The sequence below is a fragment of the Cetorhinus maximus genome, chromosome 25, assembly GCF_964194155.1.
Source record: "Cetorhinus maximus chromosome 25, sCetMax3.hap1.1, whole genome shotgun sequence".
NCBI lineage: Eukaryota > Metazoa > Chordata > Chondrichthyes > Lamniformes > Cetorhinidae > Cetorhinus > Cetorhinus maximus.
In genome coordinates this window covers 12,800,935-12,819,307 of record NC_135903.1, presented here as the reverse complement: position 1 = coordinate 12,819,307, position 18,373 = coordinate 12,800,935, and the positions used below count along the sequence as shown (strand labels likewise).

The 18,373-nt window shown below is 48.9% G+C and overlaps 2 protein-coding genes across 3 annotated transcripts in view; both read right to left on the bottom strand.

Moving 5' to 3' along the window:
* Positions 1-2,423, bottom strand: part of krt222 (keratin 222) — a 28,576-nt gene extending 26,153 nt beyond the window's left edge. Inside the window, exons 1-2 of the mRNA XM_078529506.1 lie at positions 2,261-2,423; positions 1,937-2,065 (exon numbers count right to left, since the gene is read on the bottom strand). Of these exons, the coding sequence (XP_078385632.1) occupies positions 1,937-2,065; positions 2,261-2,380 (249 nt within the window). The 5' untranslated portion in view covers positions 2,381-2,423. The remainder of the gene's footprint in view (positions 1-1,936; positions 2,066-2,260) is intronic.
* LOC144667908 (keratin, type I cytoskeletal 19-like) overlaps positions 1-18,373 on the bottom strand; it is a 189,891-nt gene that overhangs the window by 164,968 nt on the left and 6,550 nt on the right. Inside the window, exon 7 of one of the 2 annotated variants that reach the window (XM_078529504.1) lies at positions 16,398-17,325. The exons of the other annotated variant lie outside the window; for it this stretch is intronic. Within the exon in view, the coding sequence (XP_078385630.1) occupies positions 17,274-17,325 (52 nt within the window). The 3' untranslated portion in view covers positions 16,398-17,273. Of the gene's footprint in view, positions 1-16,397; positions 17,326-18,373 lie in introns of those variants that run through there. 2 annotated transcript variants of the gene reach the window in all.

Here is an 18,373-nt window from a genome sequence, read left to right as displayed (position 1 = left end):
CCCCCTTCCCCCACTCATCCCCTACCCCGCTCACCCCCTTCCCCACTCACCCCCTGCCCCGCTCACCCCCTGTCCCGCTCACCCCCTGCCCCGCTCACCCCCTTCCCCGCTCACCCCCTGCCCCGCTCACCCCCTGTCCCGCTCACCCCCTGCCCCGCTCACCCCCTTCCCCGCTCACCCCCTACCCCGCTCACCCCCTTCCCCACTCACCCCCTGCCCCGCTCACCCCCTGTCCCGCTCACCCCCTGCCCCGCTCACCCCCTTCCCCGCTCACCCCCTACCCCGCTCACCCCCTTCCCCCACTCACCCCCTGCCCCGCTCACCCCCTGTCCCGCTCACCCCCTGCCCCGCTCACCCCCTTCCCCGCTCACCCCCTGCCCCGCTCACCCTCTTCCCCACTCACCCCCTGTCCCGCTCACCCCCTTCCCCACTCAACCCCTACCCCGCTCACCCCCTTCCCCACTCACCCCCTGCCCCGCTCACCCCCTTCCCCGCTCACCCACTTCCCCGCTCACCCCCTGCCCCGCTCACCCCCTGCCCCGCTCACCCCCTACCCCGCTCACCCCCTGCCCCGCTCACCCCCTGCCCTGCTCACCCCCTTCCCCGCTCACCCCCTGCCCCGCTCACCCCCTGTCTCACTCACCCCCTGTCTCACTCACCCCCCTACCCCGCTCACCCCCTACCCCGCTCACCCCATGTCCCGCTCACCCCCTCTCCTCTCAACCCCCACCCTGCTCACACCCCTCCACACTCACCCACCTCCCCACTCACACCCTCCTGCCTGCTCACTCCCTCCTCCACTCACCCCTTCCTATATTCGCCATCCCTCCCACCCCCTGATTACCTGGATTCAGCCCTGACTCTGTCCAGAGTCTCTGGTTGCACTTTAACCTGACGATGGTGGCTGAGTGTGAGTGCTGATAGGCTGAAACGAACACTGAGCCTCTTCTTGAGCAGAAACACCAGCATTGCCCTGATGGGCCAAATGGCCTCTCTCTCTCTCTCTGCTGTAACTCTCTATAACTGGGGAAATGCTGTCCCTAGGTTGATAGCCTCTCCTGAGCCAGTGCAGCAATTTGATACACTGGGGGGGGAAGGAGATCTTGAGGTGAAAACTGCTGAAGGGATCAGCCGATCACACTGTCTTTGTGTTTCAGGTGCTGCAGTGAAACTGGACACTCATCCCTGGCTGTTTGTTTCTCTGCATTTAATCTGTCAGAACCTCTGGACAGTCTGACCAGGGTCCAGAATCTGCCTGTACAGGCGGCCAAGTCTGTGATCTTCAATGAACGTACAGTGGCACTGGGCTGGCTGTATCTAAGAACAGGTTTCCATGTATATTCCTGCTGGTCTCACGTAAGGAGATGTCCCACCTTTGCCCACCCTCCCGGCCCTTTAACTTGAGGTGCTGAATCATGGTGAGATTTGAGGCTGTCCCCAAAGAGTGATGTTTGTACATCAGGGGGTGGGTGCTGCAGGTAGCGCCATGGGCTGTGCCCTGTCCGATCCTCTCACCTACAGGAGTCACAGACTGCCAATCAGGAATGGGGTTAGTTTTGAGTACTGTTAAGCTAGTCAATCTCAGCTGGGCCCAGAGCCAGGTTGTATCTTTAGATTCGGTCCCTCTGGAATGTTGTGGGGGTGAATGAGCAAAGTGTGTCCCTCCTGATCACTGATCAGTCACCAGAACTGGAAAGTGGGCAAATAAGGGCATTGGGCGCATTGGGAGTTGGGTTGGTGTATGATGCCTACTGCTGTAGAATTTCTGCAGATACTCTGTCAATACTCAGGCATGAAGAATGGCCCTTTTGTGTGCGATACTGGAAAGTGAGAGGCACCTTGTTGGGACAACGCCGAAATCAGGAGTCAAGGCAGAGAACTGGTGAGGACCATCTGTTAAAAATAGTTCTAATCAATATCTCGCAGTCACTCTTACCAATGCAAGGAGAGATTCAATCTCCACCTGAAGGCTTTGCCATTGGCGTCTGGCATCGTTTAGCTCTGCCCTGGCAGCCTGCAGAGAATCTTCATCCTTATTCATCTCCGCATCACTGACTTCCAATAGCTACAGCAAGAGAGAATGAGAAATAACCAACAAAGCAGCCTGACCGTTTCCAATTGAGTGTTTGTAATACTGCATAACTGACGTACATTCCAGACACTTTAAGGAGAATGGGAATTACAGCCGAGTATTGCAATGAGGTAATTATCCAATGCAGCCTTCATCACTGACACAGAGGCCTTGTTCAAAGAAACGTACCTGAGTGCTGATGCAGGCATCTAATTCCATCCGACTCCAGTGTATAATCTTTTCATAATGCTTCTTAATGTCTGTAAGGAGCTGGGACAACTCCAGTCCTCTGCTGCTTCCGTCTTCCATGGCACTAACTGGGTATTAACAGGCTGGCAAAGCCTGCAGAGCACAGACCTGCTGCAGGACACAGACAGCATCATTAGCATAAAGCAATACTGCCCCAAAAATAACTGAATAAAAAAAATACCCCAACAGCCAGCTCAGTTAGCACATCCAACATTAACCTGTGTAAAGCCAGTGACAATCAACATTCTTCAAGGCCGGTCCTGGATAGACGGAGAGATGTGAATGATTTAATGTTGTGCAGTTTAAAATCATGCAGCCTCTCAGAACACTTGGAAGTCAATTTGGTGCTATGCAGCAGCTTGAATGTTTTGGGCCATTGTCGGTCCATTTGTTTCTTCCCTCACAGACACATACTCACTTTCCTAATATTGTGCAGCAAGGTGCATGTACAAATTCACACACAAAGATCTACAAATGTTTGTTTGCATACACTTGAAGGGACTTGCATTTCCATAGTGCCTTTCACAACCCCAGAATATCCCAAAACCCTTTTTTGAACTTTAGTCACTGCAGTAATGTAGGAAACACAGATCTAAATTATGCACAGCAAGCTCCCACAAACAGTCATGCGATAATGACCAGATTAGTGCTGACTGGAATGAGACATGTTGGCCAGGACACGGAGGATAATTCACTTGCTCCTCTTCAAAATTGTGCCAGGGAATCTTTTACATCCATGTGAGAGGGCTGACCGGACAGGGTCCTGGTCCGGAGTTTAACAAACAACACTTCCAACAGTGCAGCACTCCCTCAGGACAGCGCCAGGTGGATTCTCCTGGATTACACACTTTCCTGGAGTGAGACTTGAGTCCACAACCCCTGACTCCAGGGTGAGTGCTACCTACTGATCCAAGCCTGACCCTAACACACACCCCCACACACACCCCCACACACACTCACACACACAGACCCACACACACACACACCCCCACACACACCCACACACACAGCCCCACACACACCCACACACACAGCCCCACACACACCCACACACACAGCCCCACACACACCCACACACACACCCCCGCACACACCCACACACACACCCCCACACACACCCACACACACACGCCCACACACACCCACACACACACCCCCACACACACCCCCACACACACCCACACACACATCCCCACACACAGCCCCACACACACCCACACACACACCCCCACACACAGCCCCACACACACCCACACACACAGCCCCACACACACCCACACACACACCCCCACACACACCCACACACACACCCCCACACACACCCACACACACACCCCCCCACACACCCCCACACACACCCACACACACACCCCCACACACAGCCCCACACACACCCACACACACACCCCCACACACAGCCCCACACACACCCACACACACACCCCCACACACACCCACACACACAGCCCCACACACACACAAACACCCACACACACACAAACACCCACACACACACCCCCCCACCACACACACACACACACCCACACACACACACCCACACCCACACACACCCCCACACACACACCCGCACACACACACACCCACACACACACCCACACACACACCCCCACACACAGCCCCACACACACACCCGCACACACACACCCCCACACACAGCCCCACACACACACACACACACACACACACCCACACACACACCCCCCCCCCACCACACACAGACACACACCCACACACACACACCCACACCCACACACCCCCACACACACACCCACACACACACCCCCACACACACCCACACACACACCCCCACACACAGCCCCACACACACACACACACACACACACATACCCCACCACACACACACACCCCCCCCACACACACACCCACACCCACACACACCCCCACACACACACCCACACACACACACCCCCCCACACACACACACACACACCCACACACACAGCCCCACACACATACCCCATCACACACACACACCCCCCCCACACACACACACCCACACCCACACACACTCCCACACACACACACACCCGCACACACACACCCACACACACACACACCCGCACACACACACCCCCACACACACCCCCACACACACACACCCACACATACACACACACCCGCACACACCCACACCCACACACACCCCCACACACACACACACCCGCACACACACCCCCACACACACACACACCCGCACACACACCCCCACACACACCCCCCCACACACCCTCCCACACACACACACCCCCACACCCCCCACATTATTCATTCACCGGGCGTGGGCTTCACAGGCTGGGCCAGCATTTATTTCTCACCCCGAATTGCCCTTGAGAAGGTGGTGGTGAGCTGCCTTCTTGAACCGCTGCAGTCCATGTGGTGTAGGTACACCCACAGTGCTGTTAGGGAGGGAGTTCCAGGATTTTGACCCAGTGACAGTGAAGGAATGGTGCTATATTTCCAAGTCAGGATGCTGAGTGACTTGGAGGGGAGCTTCCATGTGATGGTGTTCCCATCTATCTGCTGCCCTTGTCCTTCTAGATGTTAGTGGTTATGGATTTGGAGGGTGCTGTCTAAGGAGCCTTGGTGAGTTCCTGCAGTGCATCTTGTAGATGGTACACACTGTGTGTCAATGGTGGAGAGAGTGAACATTTGTGGATAGGGTGCCAATCAAGTGGGCTGCTTTGTCCTGGACGGTGTCAAGCTTCCTGAGTGTTGTGGGAGCTGCACTCATCCAGACAAGTGGAGAGTATTCCATCACACTCCTGACTTGTGCCTTGTAGATGGTGGACAGGGTTTGGGGAGTCAGGAGGTGAGTTACTCACCACAGGATTCCCAGCCTCTGACCTGCCCAAGCCCACTTCTCCCTCAGTCTGGATGTAGGGGTTGCCAACATATCAGGAAAGCCCTGGAATCTCTTAGAGCTCATGGTGTTGGGGGGGTAACATATCAGCATGAATAGAGGAATGGTCAGCTAAGGGGAAATAGGGAGTAGGCATAAATGGGTGTTTTCCAGGCCGGTAAGCTGTAATTAGTGCAGTGCCACAGGGATCAGTGCTGGGGCCTCAATTATTTACAATTTATGTCAATGATCTGGTTGAAGGGACTGAATCTATGGTTGTTAAACTTGCTGATGGCTCAAAGATCGGTCGGAAAGTAATTTGTGAAGAGGACATAAGGAGTCTGCGAAGGGATATAGATAGGTTAAGTGAGTGGGCAGAAATTTGGCAGATGGAGTAAAATTTGGGAAAATGTGAACTTGTCCACTTTGGCAGGAAGAATAGAAAAGCAGCATATTATTTAAATGGAGAGAGATTGCAGAACTCTGAGGTACAGAGGGATCTGGGTGTCCTGGTACATGAATCAGGAAAAGTTAGTATGTAGGTACAGTGATCAGGAAGGGAAATGGAATGTCGGTGTTTATTGTGAGGGGGATGGAGTGTAAAAGCAGGGATGTTTTGCCACAGTTGTATTGGGCCTGGGTGAGACCACAGGCTGCATTTCACATGCCTCCTCTGGGTGTGTTTCTGGCAGAGGGGCACGGTAAAATAGGGGGGGTGCCCCCAACAGCTTCCCACCCACCCCTGAGCTCACCCCATCACCTCCACAATAGGGGGGCAGGGCAGGAGGATGGCTACTGAAATTTCAGCCGGCCTGACATATTTAAATAACTAATCAAGGGTCAATTAGGCTCATTACCGATTAACCCTGATAATACACTCCCCACACCGGAAAACATTTCACTTGGACAGCCGGGCCGGGAGGGGGAGGGGGAAGCCGGGCCGGGAGGGGGAGGGGGAAGCCGGGCCGGGAGGGGGAGGGGGCAGCCGGGCCGGGAGGGGGAGGGGGCAGCCGGGCCGGGAGGGGGAGGGGGCAGCCGGGCGTGAGGGGGAGGGGGCAGCCGGGCCGGGAGGGGGAGGGGGCAGCCGGGCCGGGAGGGGGAGGGGGCAGCCGGGCCGGGAGGGGGAGGGGGCAGCCGGGCCGGGAGGGGGAGGGGGCAGCCGGGCCGGGAGGGGGAGGGGGCAGCCGGGCGGGAGGGGGAGGGGGCAGCCGGGCGGGAGGGGGAGGGGGCAGCCGGGCCGGGAGATGGGAGGGGGCAGCCGAGCCGGGAGGGGGAGGGGGCAGCCGGGCGGGAGGGGGAGGGGGCAGCCGGGCGTGAGGGGGAGGGGGCAGCCGGGCGGGAGGGGGAAGGGGCAGCCGGGCCGGGAGGGGGAGGGGGCAGCCGGGCGGGAGGGGGAGGGGGCAGCCGGGCCGGGAGGGGGAAGGGGCAGCCGGGCCGGGAGGGGGAAGGGGCAGCCGGGCCGGGAGGGGGAAGGGGCAGCCGGGCGGGAGGGGGAGGGGGCAGCCAGGTGGGAGGGGGCAGCCGGGCCGGGAGGGGGAAGGGGCAGCCGGGCGGGAGGGGGAGGGGGCAGCCGGGCCGGGAGATGGGAGGGGGCAGCCGAGCCGGGAGGGGGAAGGGGCAGCCGGGCGGGAGGGGGAGGGGGCAGCCAGGTGGGAGGGGGAAGGGGCAGCCGGGCGGGAGGGGGAGGGGGCAGCCGGGCGGGAGGGGGAAGGGGCAGCCGGGGCGGGAGGGGGAGGGGGCAGCCAGGCCGGGAGGGGGAGGGGGCAGCCGGGCCGGGAGGGGGAGGGGGCAGCCGGCTGGGAGGGGGCAGCCGGAATTGTTAAAATGGACCCTTCAAAGGGCAGGAAGGGCTGTTTAATCCTTGGGGGGTGCCCTTTGCAGATCGGGGGGGGGGTGGGGGGGGCCTTAGATTTAACTCCCCCTGTTCTTCCTAAACAACCGCACCCCCCAAGCCTAAAACCCAAACCCTCCAACCCCCTCCCTGACCAGCTGAAACCCTCACTGACCAAGACCCTGGATTTACCAGCTTCGGGGAGCCCTGGGCCTTCTTGCAGTACCAACAGTGGCCACTAAGGTGTCTTGGTGCTGCCGGGACTGGTGGAGCCACCGGCTGATCAGATTGGCCGGCAGCCCCCTCTCCGGTGAGGGGTGGAGGGCCCACACTGCCCCTAGTTAACCTGCCTGCAGTGTTATGGCTGCGTGAGTGAGCTGGTGTGGAGTGGGTCAGCTCCACGCTGACTTTACTTCCAGGTGGGGTGAGCCTTCACTCCACCCTCCCTGTATTATTCAGACCCACACCGAGATTACCGTGTACCGTTTTGGTCTCCTTATTTAAGAAAGGACATGATTGCATTAGAAGCAGTTCAGAGAAGGTTCACTCGACTGATTCCCGGGATGAGGGGTTAACCTACGGGGAAAGGTTGGACAGGTTGGGCCTGTATCCATTGGAGTTAAGATTCAGATTTCTATCTTATTGAAACATATGAGATCCTGAAGGGACTTGACTGGGTGGATGCTGAAAGGATGTTTCCCCTCGTGGGAGAGACTAGAGCGAGGAGACACAGATTTAAAAATTAAGATGAGGGAAATGTTTTTCTCTGAGGATCATTAGCCTGTGGAATTGTCTTCCCCAGAGAGCAGTGGAGGCCGTATCATTGAATATATTCAAGGCTGAGTTGGATAGATTTTTGTTAGACAAGGGAGTCAAGGGTTATGGGAGGCAGATGACAAAGTGGAGTTGAGACCACAACCAGGTCAGCCAATGATCTTGTTGGATAGCAGAGCAGGCTCAAGGGGCTGAATGGCCTACTCCTGCTCTCCATTTGTATGTTCATCTCCAGGAATTAAAGATTAATCTCTGGGATATTGTTGCTGCAAAGCAAAACCTGGGAGAAACATCACTGAGTATTAAATAAAGTTTTTTTAAAAAATTCTTTGAACACTTCTGTTTATTATTTCTAAATATATTTTGGGCAGGGCAGAAAAGGTTATTCCACTCTCAGTCAGCAATGGAGTCTGATGTAGGAAGGTGATTGTTAAATTCCAATAGTTGTTTAGAAATGAAGACCGAAACCAAGACAGACTGCCTCAGACAGAGTTATTGTTTGTCATAAAACACTCCACAGACAGCACCAGTCTCAGCTAAATGGGTATTTAGTTAAACAACCTAATAATTAGCAATTGAGCTTCTTTTAACTGTTTCCTTCCCTAACAGATTCCCCTCTTCTTAAAAAGAAAGTAACCCTGAGTTTAATTAATCACAAAAAATTAATAGTAATAACAAACATCAATATATATGTTTTCATTCAATAAATTGACCTTAGTGCCCTCCTTAAAAAGAGAACACATGTATAGGTAAGGCCACACAAAAAAAGTATTTTTTCTTTAAAAAAAAGATGTCCCTCTTTGGGGATCTCTAGTAACCTCTTGGAGCTCGCTCCTCTTTTGGTGAAGCAGTCAGATAATGGGTAGCTGCTCTCAATCCATTTGATTTTGGCAATCTCCTTATTCTCAAGCATCTGTTTTAAGCTTGCAGCGTCAATTCTCAATCTCCTCTCGTTAGCGCACTTGGTAGAGTGAACATTTTCCCAAAGTGACTTATTGTCTATAAGACATTCGAAAGGTACTGTTCTTGAATACCCTTTCCCATTTAAAACTTCAGCCAGTGTCTTTGATATAAAGAATGCCATATCTACATATCTACCGCCTTAACAGCAGCAAGAGTCTCCGCTACCAACATACTTTTTACAACTCTTCCTGTCTTTTTAGATTCCCAGGCCAAAGGGCAGCCATTTCCCCCATGAGAAATATTATAAATGCTCCCACACTCGAAAATCCATCACACGGCTTTGCATAAGACGCATCACTGAACACAATCAGTTTCATTTTTCTAACATCACCCGAAGATTGGGATTTCAAAACACACTGCTCCATTTTTAATTTTGTCAATGTTTCGTTTGCCCGAATGATTTCTTCAACCTCGGGGTCGTTCTCTTTAATGCTCAATTCCAAAAAGTCAAAACTGACATCTAGCCTTGTTTGTTTGCCTAGCCAATTGAGTTGCCCAGTTAGACTTTTGAGTTCCTCTTTTTCTGTTCCAGAAGCCGTTGTATCTTTTTGGGAGGCCCTACCACAACTAATTGCGATAGGGTTGCTGATATAAATGGATGTGTGATCCACTCTGCCTGATTTCCAATCCAATGTACTTAAATGCACCAGAAGCCTTACTTCCAATTTTAAACTCTATCCTGAGCCCGTTAATGACAACTGTTTCAAATTCACTACTACCACCCCACAAAAAATTATCTACATGCATCATAAAGATGCCTGTAAGTTTCCCCTCCATGGTGCCAATAAAACATTGCCAGGTCTGCTTCCATCTGAAGACAGCTGAACTTTAACAAAACTGATCTCACTGAGAAATGCCAAACTCTGGAGGCATCATTTAAACCGTAAACGCATTTATTTAGCTTTCAGAAAATCCCTTCTGCGTTTGGCATCTATTTTGGTGGGCGGAGAAAAACTTCCCTTTGAAGTTAGTGTATCTGTAAAAAGCAGCCTTAATATCAATGGACTTATATTCCCAAGCACTTGTAGCTAATGGAGCTAAAAAAATCTTCAGCACAACTTTCCCTGCTGTAGGTGAATCTACTCTTATATCCCGGTCACCCAATATTTCTTCAAACACCTTTTCCTGTGCATACCCATCTAGGAGACAGAGCTGGTTGTCCCCTATCTGGCACCTGTGTGTATACTCCAAATTCTTTCCAACTATGTAATTCTTGCTGTTTGGCATCCTTTATTGATTTATCGTCTAATTTGTTTGAAGCTACTATGACTTCTCGATCACATGGACTCCTGCTCCTTGTAGCGTTACCAGTCTGTGCCATATCCCTTGATCTTGTTAAGCTACGCCCTCTATCCTGCCTTCTATCATGCTCCAGGCTGTTACTGTTTGATCTCCCTCTCCCATTTATAGATGTTCTTTCAACAGTTCGCAATCTCTTCCTGGAGGCATGTTCACTCCCAGACCCACTGTCTGAACTGATACTGCATATCCACTCATTCCATTTTTGTACTTCATGTTCCCAGGCCATAGGCCTAATCTCCTGTCCTTTATCTCGTACATTTAACCAGTTTTTATATTTTCCAGTGGCCTTCCCTGCTCTACCTACAATCGTCGCATCCCACCATTGGCTGGCCCCTTCTGACAAGTATGTAACTTTAGAACCAGCTTTCAGCTGTTGTCCTCTGGGACAAATCGCCTCATCTTCTTCATCCAAATTACTGTCTCCATCTTCAGATACCCCGTCAACTTCAGCTACCTGATCCTCACAATCAAGCAACATGTGGGTATAAAAAGTACATGGTTCCTCATCCCTTCCACTTTCTGAACCCGCAAATTTGTAATCCGTGCAACTAACCTCGATGAGCGTGCCCGAATAGTCTGGCTCCCATATTGTAAAATGACTGAACAAAAACAAAAACAAAAATACCTGGAAAAACTCAGCAAGTCTGACAGCTTCTGCGGAGAGGAATACAGTTGACGTTTCGAGTCTGTATGACCCTTCATCAGAACTAAGACATATAGAAATGAGATGAAATATAAGCTGGTAGAGGGGGGTGGGACAGGTAGAGCTCGATAGGGGGCCAGTGATAGGTGGAGGCCAAGAGACTGCCAAAGATGTCATAGACAAAAGGACAAAGGGGTGTTGACGGTGGTGATATTATCTAAAGGACGTGCTAATGGGGACATTAAGGGTAGCAAGCAGGACAAGCTAGTGGCAGATGGCCCTAGTGGGGGTGGGGTGGGGGGACGGGATCGAAATGGGCTAAAAGGTGGAGATAAAACAATAGATCGAAATAAATTTAAAAATAGGAGGGAAAAGAAAAATATATTTGTAAAAAATTTATAAATTATTGGAAAAAGGGGGATCAGAAAGTGGGTGGGGATGGAGGAGAGAGTTCATGATCTGAAACTGTTGAACTCAATATTCAGCCCGGAAGGCTGTAAAGTGCCTAGTCGGAAGATGAGGTGCTGTTCCTCCAGTTTGTGTTGAGCTTCACTGGAACAATGCAGCAGGCCAAGGACGGACATGTGGGCAAGAGAGCAGGGTGGTGTGTTGAAATGGCAAGTGACAGGGAGGTCTGGGTCATGCTTGCGGACAGACCAAAGGTGTTCTGCAAAGTGGTCACCCAGTTTGCGTTTGGTCTCTCCAATGTAGAAGAGACCGCATTGGGAGCAGCGAATGTAGTAGACTAAATTGAGGGAAGTGCAAGTGAAATGCTGCTTCACTTGAAAGGAGTGTTTGGGCCCTTGGATGGTGAGGAGGGGGGAAGTAAAGGGGCAGGTGTTGCACCTTCTGCGGTTGCATGGGAAGGTGCCGTGGGAGGGGGTTGACGTGTAAGGGATGTTAGAGGAGTGGACCAGGGTGTCCCGGAGGGAACGATCCCTGCGGAATGCCGCCGGGGGGGGGGGTGAAGGGAAGATGTGTTTGGTGGTGGCATCATGCTGGAGTTGGCAGAAATGGCGGAGGATGATCCTTTGAATGCGGAGGCTGGTGAGGTGAAAAGTGAGGACAAAGGGGACCCTATCATGTTTCTGGGAGGGAGAGGAAGGCGTGAGGGCGGATGCGCGGGAGATGGGCCGGACACGGTTGAGGGCCCTGTCAACTACTGTGGGTGAAAAACCTCATTAAGGAAGAAGGAAGACATGTCAGAGGAACTGTTTTGGAAAGTGGCATCATCAGAACAGATGCGACGGAGGCGAAGGAACTGAGAGAATGAGATGGAGTCCTTACAGAAAGCGGGGTGAGGGGAGCTGTAGTCGAGGTAGCTGTGAGAGTCGGTGGGCTTGTAATGAATATTGGTGGACATTGAGACTGAGAGGTCAAGGAAGGGAAGGGAAGTGTCAGTGATGGACCACATGAAAATGATGGAGGGGTGGAAATTGGAAGCAAAGTTAATAAATTTTTCCGGAAAATGACTGTTTTACCATCTTTACCTGTAATCTTTCCCAGGCCTTTCCACTCATTAATTCCTTCTCCTTTATAGTATACCATGTCTCCCTGATTGAAAATAGTTTCCAATGGTCATACATTGTGTCTTAGAGCTCGCCGAATTCTTTCTGAAACTTTGGCTTTGAGGAACAATCTTCTACCCACGTGTAGTGAGTTTAAATGCTCAGAAAAGGTAGAGCTAATCATAGTTCCCTCCCAAACTGGGGGATGATCACTGAAGTAATTTTTGGGTTTCTACCAAAAACCAACTGGTATGGACTATAGCCCCCAACCATCTCCAGTGAATTCTTGGCATGGACAGCCCATGCTAGAGCTGATGTTAATTTACAACTTGGTCTATCCGCCAATATTTTACGAAGCATCTCATCTATAACCACGTGATTCCTTTCACACACTCTGTTACTAAACGGGCTTTCAGCTGCTGTATTCATAATTATTATATTCATGTTTTCACACATTTCCTGGAACTAGTCATTAGCAAATGCCCCCCCCATTATCAGCATTATCAGTGAGGAAATTTTCTGGTGGTCCCAATCTGATCCCTATCCACTTCTCCATTACCTGATCCACAATTATTTTCTTTTCCTTACTGTATATGATTGTCGACTGGCTAAACCTTGTTGCCAAATCTACGAAATGTAAAATAAAAATGTCCTTTTCTTTATCCCACACCTTTAAATCCAACGCCACACCTCCATTGAAATCCCTTGACAAGGATAGACTCACTATCGGCCGAGATGGTGTCTATCTGTATTTCTTACATATATCATGTCTATCATTTATCCCCTGTAAGTTTAGTGCGCTCTCCATCCCTTTTTCCTGCCTCCCTTAGCAAAATTTTTAATCTTTATGAAGAAGGGTGGACAAATTGCCGATGCAATTTTAACATAATTAGTTTTTTGTCTTCCAAATTCCTATCCCCTGACGCTAACAACACTTCTTTAATCTCCTTAGTAGAAAAGTTAGGTTTCATTAAAGGGATACAGTAGTGTCCAGATTGTGTAAATTACAAATCCACAGGTTTTCCAAATACAGTGGCCTTGTCGTTCTCCATGTCCAGCTTCATTTGCGCTTTCTTCATCGATAGTCTGCTCAACAGTAATGGTATTTCGCTAGACACTACGTCTGTGCTAATGAAATGATTGACTCCAGCTATCTTACAGGGAATCACTACCCTTTTAAAAAATCTTAGGGTATTATCATCTCCAAATCTAAAATTGGTGGAACTCTCAAATTCTTTAACCTTATACCGGTCCTTGTCATTTAAGGAGTCCAGGTAGCATTTTAACCAGCCTGTTCCACAGACTGTAGAAGTGCATCCGCTATCTAGCACCGCTCAGTTGAAGGACTCGGCAACCAACATATTCATCACCGAACTGAAACTTCTTGTAACTAATACAATGCCCCCCTCTCCTTGGTCAATATCTCCATCTTCTTCTGTCTCATGTGACACCTTATTATATCATTAAGGACAATTCATTGCATAATGGTATTTTGAATCACATCTAAAACACCGATTGACCACACCCTGGGCATTCCTGGGATTCATTCTTTTGTCGTAATTCCCCAATTCTTTTTTCCTGCCGTAATTGTCCGAGATGTCTCTGTCCTCATTGTTTCTAGTTACAAATCTCCTTTCGTACTGACGCCTGTGTCCTGTTTCTAAACGACCTCACCACCCGTCAACATTGCATCCTCCATTTTCTGTCTTATCACCCAATGACTCATTTGCGCCATGAACGCTGACGGAAAGGAATGTTTTCCGAGGAATTTTTTTCTGACATCTGTTCTAGCGTGTGTGTCTTTCTGCAAACTTAACTCCCATTAGAACTAGAAGCCTGTCCATATTTCATACTCTGGCACAGTCTAGTAATTTAAATGCCAGCACTGATTGGGGAATTTCTAGACGGAACTTTTGCAATTCTGCATATAGTCCACTGAATCCCATTATGTAATCTTCTATGGAACTGTCCTCCAACTTTCTAAATTTGTCAAAATCGGACCATGCTTTGTAAGCACTTAATCATCTATTTGATGGATCTTATCCATAAAATCTAATAATGTTTCCAAACCTCCATTCATGTCCAAATGCTCAAGCTCCAACCCTGAAAATGCTTTGGATCTTATTTTGCTTTTGTATGGTAACCAAAGTGCCAAGGCCATTCCCTGTTTTTTTCTTCGGCAAGGACGTAACCCGTGTCCACATAGTTACTTCATTCTTCCATTGTTCATAGGGTTCACTTTCTGAAAACATCAGAGGGTAATCATACCCCCGAAACTCGACATTTTGATTCAGCCATTCTCCTTTTTTTTTCTCCAAACCACGCTGCTCTTAAAGTTAACTCCAAATACAGTCTGTTGTCCAAAGAAAGCTTAGTTTCCAATCTATTACTTACAAGCAGCAACCATCCTCTGCTACCACTGATAAGTTCCAATAGTTGTTTAGAAATAAAGACCAAAACCAAGTCAGACCAAATCCAAGTTTTATTACTTGTCATAAAACTCTCCAAAGACCGGACTAGTCTCAGCTATTATCCCTTTATAAAACCAAATGGGTATTTAGTTAAATTAGCAATTGAATTTCTTTAACTGTTTCCTTCACTAACAGTGATGACCTGTGAGAATGGACATGTTGGATGTGTCATGAAACTAACATTTTTTCCGTAATATTTCACAGGTTTATTGTGAAGTAGGTTTATGGGGGTAACTGTAATTGGGTCTGTGTGTGATTTAATTACCTTTTGTAGTCAAATAGACTGCAAGCTTTAAATCATCTAAAGAAGCTAGGTGCTTGACAGGCTAATGAGTAAACATGGATGCTGGCTTAGCATGTAAGGTGTGAAAGGAATTTACATTTTTAGATAAATGAAAAGATATTTGGATTTCAAAGGGATCTTAGTCTGTTTACAACTAGCTGGATAAGCAAAGCTAAGGAATGTGTTTATTTTCCCCAAAGGTTACTGGCAATATTGGCACCATGAGAGTTTTTATGTTATGAGGAAGATACAGTTCCAAAGACATAAGGAATGATAGAATTTACATATTAAAAAGAGAGAAACATATATAAAGAAGAATGAAAGGTTATGTGTGAGGAGGCCATGTGAGACCTAACAGGAGTATGTGAAATAGACTTAATGAAGCCTTCAGCATTTGTGCATGAGTCTGCTATATAATAAAACTGAAGTTAGGGAAAAGCCATTTGGAATTCCAGTGTCCAGGGTATTGTGTTAACTTGCCGAATTTGTTTTAAATCTAAAATCTATTGGGGACCGTTACCTTAAAGGGAGTGTAACTGGGAGTCAGGTTAATTAGGAATTTTAGGAGTTATTGTAGTATTAATTGTATCTTATCTGTGTGTTTGACATTTTTTTTAATAAATATTTTAATTTAATTTTTTTAAATTTCTAAAGGTCTTGGTGGACTTATTACTCATTGATTCAGTGCACACATTTCGTAATAAATACAAATTGCCAAACCGTTGTGATAGCACAACCAAGGTTCCCTCATGGATTTAGTCTGCCTGGCACACATCATCTGTCACATCATAACAGATGACCAATGGCAGGACCTGGGGGCAGGTTGGTTGGAGGCAGGAGGTCATGTGAACAAACCACCTGGAATGTATCCAATCAAAGTTGATTTGGCTGCCAATGATCCATCTGTCCTCTCCATGTTGGCGCTAGGAGTTAATCTCTCCATTCTCCACTCCCTCTCCTCCTTTAAAATGATCCTTACACCAACCTCTTTCACCAAACCCGTCTCGATGTCTCCTTGTTTAGTCCGCCGTCAACTTTGTCTGACAGTGTTGGTGTGAAGCAGCTTGGGACATTTTACTACATTAAAAGTGCTGTATAAATGCAACTTGTTGTTATTGGAGACATCACAAAGAAATCCATTCCAGTTGTGTGCCAGCATCTACAGTTGTGCTTTCTAAGAGAGATCCGTGCATAGCAATCAGGGGCAGGTTGCTCTGCATTTGTTCAGAGCTTTGAACCTCATCGTAACATCCCTAACGATGCTCTGCTTCAGATTGACAAACTCCACACAGACTGGAGATCGGAACCGGAACCTTCCGGTTAATTTGGCTGGTTACACATCACCTTCAGCAACTGATTACAGATTATCCCAATCACTGGACAACCAGCCTGACACCAATAAAGCAGACAAGGTTCTGATGCAACACTCAAAACCACTTTATTAAAGACCAGAGAAAACCCAAAGAACAAAATGTTATGAAGCAGCTAATAGATTTTAGTGTAGGCTGAGGATCATCCAGACCAACTCTGGGAGAGTTTGGTTACTTCACATTAACTTCTTGATGTGACTCAACGACCTTCCCATCAACGATCGTTTCAGTAATGGTCACGACCTTTTTGGTTGTCACCACTGTAGGATCTGTAAGAAATAATTGAAAAAAAACAATGAAAATAAACAAGCAGAAAGAACTTGCATTTACATAGCACCTTCCATAACCTCAGGAGTCCCATAGCCAATTAAATACTTTTGAAGTGTAGTCACTGTTGGAATGCAGGAAACATGGCAGATAACTTGTGCACAGCAAGATCCTGCAGGCAGTGAAGTGATAAATGATCTGTCTTTGATATTGGCTAGAGGATAAATTTGACCATCACACTGGGCAGAGCTCCCCAGCGCTTGGTAGTATAGAATCCAATATTCCTGAGTAGAGTGACGTGCACACAAAGCGTTCAGCAGGAGCCCTCTGAGTGATGCAGTAATTGGAATTATGGTAAATAACCTACAGATACACGTCGGATTGTCTGTAAACTCCACTCTCAGTTTTTCCAAACAAGTTTTATTTGGTTAATGCACAGAAACTCCATCAGAAGCTGGGTGAGTGGACACGGTTCAACACACCACAGGCAATTACTGAAGATAATGAACCTGAACTCACTGGAAAATTACAGATTGAAAACATCTTCCCCTCCGCCACCCAGTTCCCCAGCACACTTTGGAAAAGATTTTGTGGGACATCCTCCCCTTTGCAGCTTCCCCATGTGGCTTACACCCTGTCATATTCCCCGCTGACATTGGTTCACTCCACTTCCTTACCATGGACGATTTCCGTTTTGACTTCAGTTATATATCTGGTGAGAAACAAAGAATAATTAACAATTAGTCAGCAAAAAATAGTCAATTAAAATTCTCTAAGGCGGCGGGGGGTGGGGAAGGCTAGTGATCAGCAATGTGCACTGGACAAACCTCTCAGCTGGGACAGACACAGTTGGAGAGCTAAAGTGAGATTCTTGGGATACACAGATGAAAAGAATGTTGTAAAGGTCAAAGTGGAAGAGCAGGTGAAGAGTTAGAGCCCAGGTCACAGGCACCAGCTGGGTTAAAATAAATTAGGAATTTTCCCTGAATTCCATAGGTACTAATGAGCCTCTAGGGTGAACAAGGTGGGGTCTTAAGCTGCGTTTAGTACAAGGTCACCAACTTGGTAAAGGGGTTGAAATGTACATTAGGAAGGCTGGTATGAGGAGGCTGATTGACAAAATTGCTTGCTAGCTCCCAATAATGAGGCTGCATGGCTAATGCTTCAGTTACTGATCTCTCCTCACAGCAATCAGCTGAACAGGAGTAAACCAGTCGTGCAAGAGTTTGAGCACAACTTAAAATCCTGCAGAGTGCTTGCTGCTCAATTACTGCTGGAGATTTGAAAAGGATTTTTGAGACACATCAGGGGATTTCCTGGATCACTTTGACAATAACTCAACAACACTCTAGCAACATTTATACCAGGAAGCCTCTGAGGTCTTCACCTCAACAGAGTGAGTGCTGTGCTACTCCACCTTACTGGGCACCTTCTAGGAGTCACCAGGAGAAAAGGAGTTCTTGGTCATCAGCATCTTTCTTGGGCCTCCCACAGTCTGCAGGAGGAATGGGAGGGGGACATGAGGCCAGGTTAAACAGTACCAAGTGCAGAAGACTGGGACAGGAAGGATAGGAGGGTGAGGGGACTCCTTCACCCCACTCTGAGTACAGATCATCCCTCCTCCACCAGGACCTCCAATGTTGTATCTGAGAACCTGTGCAGACTCCCTGGGTCCGAGAAAGCTCCTGAAAGCTGCTGCTGTGTCAGCCAGACCACTCCATATCTTCACGAAAACTGTGTCTAATTAGTGCCTGAGTGTT